The sequence below is a fragment of the Musca vetustissima genome, unplaced genomic scaffold, assembly GCF_032173495.1.
Source record: "Musca vetustissima isolate MV318-11 ecotype Yass unplaced genomic scaffold, APGP_CSIRO_Mvet_v1 utg75032, whole genome shotgun sequence".
In the NCBI taxonomy this organism is placed as follows: Eukaryota; Metazoa; Arthropoda; class Insecta; order Diptera; family Muscidae; genus Musca; species Musca vetustissima.
In genome coordinates this window covers 141,076-152,118 of record NW_026873955.1, presented here as the reverse complement: position 1 = coordinate 152,118, position 11,043 = coordinate 141,076, and the positions used below count along the sequence as shown (strand labels likewise).

The 11,043-nt window shown below is 35.2% G+C and overlaps 1 protein-coding gene across 1 annotated transcript in view; it reads left to right on the top strand.

Annotated features, from left to right (window-relative positions):
- Positions 1-219: 219 nt before the first annotated feature.
- LOC133329390 (mucin-19-like) overlaps positions 220-11,043 on the top strand; it is a gene marked incomplete at its 5' end in the record, with an annotated part of 63,531 nt that continues 52,707 nt past the window's right edge. Inside the window, one exon of the mRNA XM_061537867.1 lies at positions 220-480. Within this exon, the coding sequence (XP_061393851.1) occupies positions 220-480 (261 nt within the window). The remainder of the gene's footprint in view (positions 481-11,043) is intronic.

Sequence of the window (11,043 nt, the reverse complement as noted above, 5' to 3'; positions counted from 1 at the left end):
ATATTTTTAAAAAATCTACGCCTAGGCCTTGTTAGTACTTCATAAAAATATTTTTAATAATTCTCATTAGCTTCACTTATTGTCACACATATTCCGCAAAACTCTCAGACCAACTTCACCTTAATTAAAGTGACACACATCCACACACACACACTTAAGCAACCCGCTCAAAGCCATACAACCATATTTGATGTCATCATAATGAGGGAATGTAGGCAGGAAATACCTATGGCAATATTTTACACACATACTTGAACATAATTTAAATCTTCAACAAATACTTATATACAATTTGTATATAATACATGTATGTGTATACATACATTATACATCTCGTATTTACATACATTTCTCATTTAATTTTCTCTGTTTCACAGATACACCAATTTGCAAACATTTAGATCGTGTCATCTTAATTGGAGCCTCAAAGGATGAAACTGTCGAAGTTGCGTGTGAAATTCAAGCGGATCCACCACCAAGGTAAGCAAGCATTTTGTCACTTTGTTATATTTTAACATATACATGCGACATATGTATATGCATGTATGTGTGTGGATATACGTAAGGGTGTGTTCGTGTGTGTATATTTAAGATAAGTGTGCACATAAATATATTTAAGTGATGAAGAGAGAGAGAGACATTGACATTTTGGGAAAAATGATAAACAGTGTTGGAAATTTAAATAGGTACACTATGTCTCAAAATTTCGTAAAACAGAACATTAATAAATTTTCTAGTGGAAACCTGTATAAATTCTCCACACTGTTAACCATAAAATTTATACACAGTACACACCTTTTCCACCATAAATTTTAGGGCCAACCCGCCCTCCCCCAAACAATTGCCAGCTGAAAGAAAATTCAAAACTAAATTGTTGCGGTTTGACATTCAAATGAACGTCGTTAACCAGTTCAACAGAGATTCCATGAACGTGGCAATGCTTGGATTTGGTTACTGATTGGCATTCAATGTATGTGTGTGTGTCGGTGTGTGCATCAACGTTTTTCAAAATATGTATGAAAGTGTTAGCATAGCGTATGCACGAAAACCTAAGTGACTGTCTAAGTTTATGCTAATACAATGTGAATTGTATATATGTATGTCTCTCTGTGTGTGTTTCTGTTGAAAGGTAGAGTGGAAAAGTGACAAAATGAAATTTTCAACAATCTTGCTAAAATATTTCCCACAAAGACACAAAATTTGAATACACAGGCAGGCATACATAAAAGTGTTGTGGTTTTTGAGTGTATGTGTGTGTGTGTAACACCTACACACATAAACTGTCTTGAAAGATTTCCCGACAGTCTCATCACTTGTTAAATTTTCCGCCAAGCTCAGACCGACAGCCACACAAAACGCCACAAAAAGCAAAACACAACATAAAACATTTGATTAATGTTCCTTAAAGAGATTTTCCGAACGTAAATATTGCGTTTTCTGTGTGCATTGAGATATTTTAGTCCTTGAATACGAATTGTTGGGGAATTTTGAATTTCAGATTGTGTAGGGGTGTTTGTGAAACCATATTTCTTTCAATGTTCTAACCACAAAATTTATTTGCCACGGTTACAAAGAACCCAAATCAAATGAAAGAATATGTTGGCAGGATTTTAAATGTTGAGTAAGGTTTGCTTTGGTTGTTTTGAGTGTGTCATTGGAGTTGCATTTTGAGAGGATAAGGACGATGAGGTTTCTTGAACCCTACAGCACACTGTGGTACAGAGTATATTACATGTGTGTGTATATATTCTTAAAAAAATAATAAAGCGCCTTGCAAGGATTTATTTAAAGAAAGCTATGCCTTCTTAGGTCATTTAAAAACATTTTAAAATCTGCGCCTAATTATAACTTCAAAAAAAAAAAAAAAAAAAAATTAATTGCTAGATTATTTTAAAAAATCGACGACTATTCATTTTTAGGCCCTTAAAAAATATCTTTAAAAAATTTAAGGCTTTCAAAAATAATTGGTTATCATATATATGAATAACCCGTTGATCTGCCCACAATTTACGCCCCTTAATCATCCTTCAAGCAAGCATCTCCTACATTAACTAAGCAAATTTCTCCTGCACGTTTTGTGGCTATCGACCATATTTTGAGTCCTTGGTGCATGATATAATTAAAATCCGATGAAAAAATATATAGGAGCTATATACAAATCTGAACAGATTTGCACGAAACTTGCCACACGTTAGGCTTTAATGTCTTTAGTGGGTTGTGCACAATTTTGTGCCTATCGGATTTACTTTAGGTCCTTGGTGCATTATTTACTTAAAATCGGACGAAAATATAGCTCCCATATATCACGTTCAACTACACAAACGTCAGTACATTGTGCAAAATTTTGTGACAATCGGCTAAACTTTGAGCCTTTGTTGCACCATTAACGTGTGGTTGCCTTGGCATCTGTAGTCGATGGTATAACTACACCCGAGGAACAAGAATAACAAAAAAATGCAGACAAGATTCAGGGAGAAATAAGTATGGAGGAAAACTTGGATCTGTTTTCAATAGCGGGAAGAATAATATCGACCCAACATTTGGAGAACTCAAATTACGAGTCGAAAAAAAACAAAGGTAAACACAACATAACTGTCATAAAATGTCGAAGAAGTGAATGAACAATAAGATAGTGGAAGAATTGAATAAACATATTGCCAAAATCCAGAAAAAAATTGTCTGTGGTGCTAACTCGAAAGGACGAACCTATGAAGTAACAGCGCACAGCAGGATTGAGACTTAATTCTCTTCGTCATTTCCGAGGTCCTTCCATTTCCTTGGAAGCAGCGAAGAGGGTTAAGTCTCCGGGAGACCAGAGGAATGCAAAAATCGCGAAGAAGAAATTCTCTTTTTGTGGTGGGATACAGCGATACAGCTAAAATCAAAGAAGGACACCACTTATTGGTACCGCTCTAGAATAATTGAAATTTCGTGTTTTCATGCTGGTTTAAATACTAATTCAAAAAAGTATCAATATATGTCCATGTTATGCCTTTGTGCATATTTTAATACCCTTCACCACTCTGTGGTACAGGGTATTATATCTTTGTGCATATTTTTGTAACAAACAAAAGGAAACGAGATAGACACATGGTTGCTTTTGAGAATATGTACGGAATCACTTTCTGAGTCGATTTACGCATGTCTGTCTGTCTGTCCGTCTGTCCGTCTGTCCATGTTAAATTGTAAACAACGTACAGGTTGCATTTATTATCCGAATTGGATGAAATTTGGCATAGGTCACTTCTTTGGCCCATGGACGAACCCTAGTGAAATTGAGAAAAATCGGTTCAGATTTAGATAAAGCTCTCATACATAGTTTCGTCCGGTTTCATGTAAATGGTGCAGCAAAGTCCCCATATATCCTTCGATTTGCACGAAATTTGGCACAGCGTACTGAATTAAGCCTAGAATGATGTGTGATAAGTTTTGTGAAAATATGTTTAGATTTAGATATATCTCCCATATATATATATATATATATATATTCACCCAAAATAAGGTAAATGATGCACCAAAGTCCCTGAATATATTTCTATTTGCACGAAATTTCGCACAGTGTATTTAATTAGGCCTAGAATGATGTGTGTAAAGTTTCCTGAAAATCGGTTCGGATTTAGATATAGCTCTCATATATATTTTCGTCCGATTTAATGTAAATGGTGCACCAAATTCCCTATATATTTTTCGATTTGCACGAATTTTGGCACAGCGTTATGAATTAGGTCTAGAATAATGTGTGTTAAGTTTCCTAAAAATCGGAATAGATATAGCTTTTATATCTGACCAAATGAAAAATTTAGTATCGGTTGCAGAATGACATGTTTATGGATACAATTTCATTTTACTGGTCCTTTAAAAATGCGACGTCTATTAGGATTCATCTGTTGAATATACCCAAAGTGGTGAAGGGTATCATATAGTCGGCCCCGTCCGACTTTAGATTTTCGTTGGGTTAATAATTTCCGTACCAAAAATTATAAATGTTGGACGATGTTTCTGGGTAGCTCACAAATTGTAGGTTGTCCTTGGTCCACCTTTTGGTATAGCCCAAATATAACGGTCGCTCAAATTGTTCGTTAATTTGGGCAGGTTTTTGAGCCCGTTTCGAGTTTTTGGTTCACATTGGTTGGTATGCTCTCTCATTAAACATTATCAATGTATGACCCTGTTGTGGTGCAGTCAATTTATTATCCCCAAATTACGATATTTTGGATTTCAGATATGTTGTCAACCCAGTTGGTTCTTAGTTTATATTTTTTGTTTTCATTGGGTTGCTCATCTTTCTTTTGAAAATTATAAAAATCGGTCGATCTTTGAATATTATTTATATGGAGGTAATATTCAAAGATCGACCGATTTATTTTATAGGCACTTTTGTAGGCGAGTTTTTATGGTCCAGCTGCAGTATCCCTAATTTTTGGTATTTTGGATTTCTGACATGTTTTAAACCGTGTGTCTCTTATTTTATATTTTAAATTCTCATTGGTTGGCCCATCTATAATATAAACCAGTAAGGAAAGTAGTAAAGTCGGACGGGGCCGACTATATGATACCCTTCACCACTATGGGTATATTAAACAGGACTATTAACATAAAATTGGATGAAATAAAATATGTGATATTTATCTAAATGTGAATCTACCTAGATCTATCCATAAACATGTCATTCGTTTATTACAATGGGACAAAAGTATGTAAATCGACTTCAAAAAAATATCAAAAGGTCATCCGTTGGGCTATGTCTGTACTTCTAGAAAACGGGACTACATAATTCTATGCTCAATTATGTTCGTTGTGCAAAATTTGATGTCAATCTGACAAACCTGAGGAGTTTGATGCACTATTTACTTAAAATCCGACGAAAATATATATGGAAGCTATATCCAAATATGAACCGATTCCAACGAAACTTGTCACAGGTTAGGTTATACTAATTTTAGTACGTTTTGTTCTATCAGCAATATATTGGTTCCTTGGGGCTTCAATTACTTAAATCCATCTATAATATAAGGAACTACATCTAAATCTCAACTGATTTTAACGAAACTTGGCACACATCATTCCGGACTAAATTCGGTAAGCTATGCAAAAGTTCGTGCAAATCGAAAGATATATATCAACTTTGGTGCACCATTTACATAAAATCTGGCGGAACTATATGTGGGAGCGATATCGAAATCTGAACCAATATTCACGAAACTTGGCAGACATCACCCAAGGCTTAATTCAGTACGTTATGCCAAATTTCGTGCAAATCGAAAGATATATAGGGACTATGGTGCACCATTTACATGAAATCGGACGAAACTATATATGGGAGCTATATCTAAATCTAGACCGATTTTCTCGAAACTTGGCAGACATCACTCTAGGCTTAATTCAGTAAGTTATGCCAAATTTCGTGCAAATCGAAAGATATATAGGGACTTTGGGGCACCATTTACATGAAATCGGACGAAACTATATATGGGAGGTATATCTAAATCTGAACCGATTTGCTCAAAACTTGGCAGACATCACTCTACGGTCAACTCAGTACGTTATGCCAAATTTCGTGCAAATCGAAAGATGGTGCACCAAAGCGACTTTGGTGCACCATTTACATGAAATCGGACGAAACTATATATGAAAGCTATATCTAAATCTGGACCGATTTTCTCGAAACTTGGCAGACATCACTTTAGGCTTAATTCAGTACGTTATGCCAAATTTCGTGCAAATCGAAGGATATATAGGGACTTTGATGCACCATTTACATGAAATCGGACGAAACTATATATGGGAGCTATATCTAAATCTGGACCGATTTTCATGAAATTTTGCAGACATTATTCTAGACCTAAATGATTAGGCTGTACCAAATTTCGTGCAAATCGAAAGATATATAGGGACCATTTACATTGAATCGGTTAAATATATATATGGGAGCTATATCTAAATCTGAACCGATTTTTCCCAATTTCAATAGGGTTCGTCCTTGGGCCGAATAAGTGACCTATGCCAAATTTCATCCAATTCGGATCATAAATGCGACCTGTACTTTGTTTACAATTTAACATGCACAGACAGACAGACAGACAGGCGGACGGACGGACGGACGGACGGACGGACGGACATGCATAAATCGAATTAAAAAGTGATTCTATGCATATTCTCAAAAGGAACCATGTGTCTATCTCGTTTCCTTTTGCCTGTTACAAACATATGCACAAAGACATAATACCCTGTACCACAGTGTGGTGAAGGGTATAAAAAGTCCTTTTATTAGTAGTTTTAAGATGGTAGGCGTATCTGTAAATTGACATTCCGGGACCTTATTGAGTAAACAACTTCTCCAAAGAACCATGATTTTCTGTTATTTGATATCTCAATTTCTTCTGGCATTTAAAAGTCCCAATAGATGTCAGTTATTTGGAATTACCGCTTCATGGTGTAGGGTATAAAAAGTATAGATTGGCCGAACTTTACGAAATGTATACTTCTTATACGCACAATCTTTATGCATCCCATTCCATCAACTGAGTATTCAGAGGAATCCGTATCAAAATAAATTTTGTAAAATATATTTTTTATATTTTCTTTACCATTTCTTCATAAAAAGTTTTGTAAAAAATTGCCGAATAAAATTTTCAAATGACTTCAATGAAAAGGACGCTAATGTGTTTTTAATTGCCAAATTTTTTTATAAAGAAAATCACCCCAAAATAATAATGATAGAAATGTGGGTGTATGCATGTATGTGTGGGGATCTGGTGGAAAATTATGGTTAAAATAACATTAATAACAAAACAACAACAGAAATACCAAAAGAAGCACACGCATATCCTTTTCACAACTCACACACACATTCACACACAAAACCAAAAAATATTGAGGAAAAGATGAATGAATGATTTCATAAGTTTTGTAGCATATGCTAGGGCGTTAATGGTTGGTCGGGATTAAAATTAAAGGAACAAAAACATAACACAACACCCTCATCATCCTGCCATTAAATGAATAAATGAATGAATGAACAAAAAATGCAAAAAGGAAAAACTTTAAACTTTTCCTAAGACATATTCTTTCAAGTTTCTCTCTTACAAAAATTAATTTATCAACATCAATGCCATTTGGTAAAAAAGCAAAGAAAAATTCTGCTTCATCTTCTTTATTAAACCTGCCGCTTACCATAACCTCCACCAGATACAATTCATTTAGCTTCTAGGGCGAAACTCTCTCGCACACACACACATACACCGAAGAAAAACAAAAATACAGAAGATGAATAATGTTCCTGCTCACAAAAGATGTTGATATTATGAGCCTCTAGCCGCAATTGTATTCTCCCACTACTGACTTTGGCTTCTTTGGCAAAGATGAAAAAAACAAAATATGAAATAGATTTTCATATTCTCTATTAAAGAAAAAATAGCAGCAAAAGAAAATAAACAAAAAACACACACACCCACTCACACAAAATATTAATTTCCTACCACTCTCTTAGATGATGAAATAGAGTAGCAGCAGAAGCATCAGCAGAGGCAGGAACAAAAATAAACAAAAAATTCAATTGAATTCAAGGCATGCCGAGACTTTATGTTTTTCAATTCTTCGTTTTCATATTTTTTTTCGTGTTTATGATGAACTTCAATAATTCTGTCAGAAATGTACAAAGAAAAAAACAAAAGAGTTGGGAAAAAGTGAAGAAAGAACGAAAATAAAGCCCAACACGCACTTTATAAAGCCAACATGAAAGATGAATCAAAAGACGATATTAGGTGTAGACAAACAGAGATACGGAAAAAACCGTAGGATAAGACCAACAAAAAATAAAATGAAAAGCAATAAAGTAACTGCCATAAATTTTTCACTTTGAAAGGTATATCTTGTATGCCTGATGCTAATCGCCCATGGCTAAAGGTAAATAGATATTATCATAGCGTAAATTATGATACTGATGAGCATCATCGGGATAATAATAAATGTGTTGATGTTGTGTTTTTTCAGCCTTTTATGAAGTGAGAGACCAGAGAGCTTTAGAAGGTAAAAAAACCGAGCAGGTTCATTAGGGTGAACCAAAAAAAGTTTAAAGGTCCTTTTCTTGAAGAAAATCCGGAAAGTCTTTTTAAAGACTATAGGAAACCCGAAAGAAAATATACACCAAGGTGGTTACTTCAAAAAATATTTTTTAAACCAGTGAGCGGAGCAGTATAGTCGGACGGGGCCGACCATACCATACCCTACACAACTACCACGGAACTCTTACTTTCTGCGGATGCTTATTCCGAGCCTAGGCAATATTTCTTGATATTTGCACCCTCTTGTTCGATTATAAGTGTACGCCACTTCTTCTTTACACTGACATATATTCAGAATAATCCCAATATTCAGAACAGAAGTGCTGTTCTCAATATTGGGAATTAATTGTCCAGATTTCGTTCATCGAGAGTTGTGTTGTGATGTTCGGCTTATAATTGTGGCCCTATAGATCGGCTCGAAAAAAAAACACAAAAAATTAATTTTTCGGTCCACTTCATCCCAAAATTATTATCTGATAATCAATGAAAATTATAGGCGTTGTCATTGACCATAACTGGAATCTCATGGAACATTTCAAAGCGATTAGCGCTATATTTCTGCCCTTTATTGTGGTAACGGGTTACTAAATAATATATCGGTACGTAAGCTCCTGTAAATGTAATTTCCCCTTTAGAATACATATGAAAATATAATTGGTATCAATTTAAAGGCTCTTGGCTATACTCCTCGGTCAACTCCTCGGTTCTATGTCCTTCAGGGGCAAACGTATACGCCTTAGAATACAAATTTTGTAATTTTTCACACAATAGTCAGGGTCCATTTGACCCGCTAAATATTGACCAATCTTTATTAAAGCGGGCACGCTTATTCTTTATCCCGATCCCTTTCTCCATGTACAATTTCGCGATATTCGGGCCATAATTGCGGCCTCTGGAGTGACAAGAAAACCGGGAAAAAATTTAGTATTTGGACCACTTCATCCCCTAAATATTAACCAATCTTTTCCAAAAACAATGGGGGTCTTCATTGGTCAGAAACGTTGCTACATGCAAAACTTCGTGAAGATTGGTCCATAACTGTAGCCTGTATCGTGTTTACAAATTATAATGGACAGACGGACGGACACGCATGACGGACGGACGGACACGCATGTCTAGATCGACTCAGCTAGTCGAGATATGTCGATCGGTATACTTATGGGTGTGTCTAGGACCAATATTTCGCGGCGTTACACACTCTTGGGGCTGCACAAAGCTATAATACCCTGACAACAAAGTTGTGTAGGGTATAAAAATTCCCAATAAGGCCTGGATTTCTTTAAAATATTTTTTTCGAGATCCTAGTAAGGCCTGTATTTGTATACCCTTCACCACACTGTGGTACACGGTATTATGCCACATGGATAGACACATGAATCCTTTTGAGAATATGCATGGAATCACTTTCTAAGTTGATTTATGCATGTCCGTCCGTCCGTCCGTCCGTCCGTCCGTCTATCCATGTTAAATTGTAAACAAAGTACAGGTTGCATTTACAATCCGATTTGGATGAAATATTGTACAGCTCATTTGTTTGGCCCAATGACGAACCCTATTGAAATTGGGAAAAATCGGATCAGATTTAGATATAGTTCCCATATATATTTTCGTCCGATTTAAGGCAAATTGTGTACCAAAGTCTCTATATATCTTTCGATTTGCACGAAATTTGGCACAGCGTAATGAATTAGGTCTAGAAAGATGTGTGTTAAGTTTGCTGAAAATTGGTTCAGATTTAGATATAGCTCCCATATATATTTTCGTTCGATGTAATGTAAATGGTGCACCAAAGTCTCTTAACATCTTTCGATTTGCACGAAATTTGGCTCAGCGTAATGGATTAGGTCTAGAATGCTGTGTGTGTAAGTTTCGTGAAAATCGGTTCAAATTTAGATATATCTCCCATATATATTTTCGTCCGATTTAATGTAAATGGTCTTTCGATTTGCACGAAATTTGGCACAACGAATGAAGTAGGTCTAGAATTATGGGTGTTAAGTTTCGTGAAAATCGCTTGAGATTTAGATATAGCTCCCGTATATATATTCGCCCGATTTAAGGTATATGGTGCACTAAAGTCCCTATATATATATATATATTTCGATTTGCACGAAATTTGGCATATCGTACTTAATTAAGTACAGAATGATGTGTGTTATGTTTCGTGAAAATCGGTCCAGATTTAGATATAGTTCCCATATATAGTTTCATCCGATTTCATGTAAATGGTACACCAAAGTCCATATATATCTTTCGATTTGCACGAAATTTGGCATAACGTTCTGAATTGAGCCTAGAGGGATATCTGGCAAGTTTCGTGAAAATTGGTCAAGATTTAGATATAGTTCCCATATATATTTTCATCCGATTTAATATATATGGTGCACTACATATATCATTCGATTTGCACGAAATTTAGCATAGCGTACTTAATTGAGCCTAAACGGTGTATGTTAAATTTCGTGAAAATCGTTCAAGATTTAGATATAGTTCCTATATATTTTTTCAGCCGATTTTATGTAAATTGTGCACTAAGGAGCCACAGTTTGTCCAATTGCCACACAATGTTGTACAATGAGCTGTAGTTAATATAGGCTAATCCCTGGCAGGTCTCATCGAAATCGGTTCAGATTTTGATATAGGTTCTACATATATATTTTTGTACGATTTTACGCAAAATTGAGGCAAATTTTGCAAAACGTACTGAAGTTAGTATAACCTGGAAGTTAGATATAAGTTTCAATTTGCACAAAATTTTGCATAACGTACTGAAGTTGCTATAACATAACGTGTGGCAAGTGTAGTTGAAATCGGTTTAGATTTAGATATAGCTCCTATATATAGTTTCGTCAGATTTTAAGTAAATGGTGCATCAAATTCCCAATGATAGGCCGTCTGCTACAAAATTTTGCACAATGTACTAAATTAGTATAGCGTACCATGTGCTAAGTATTGTCAGAATCGGTTCAGATTTGGATAT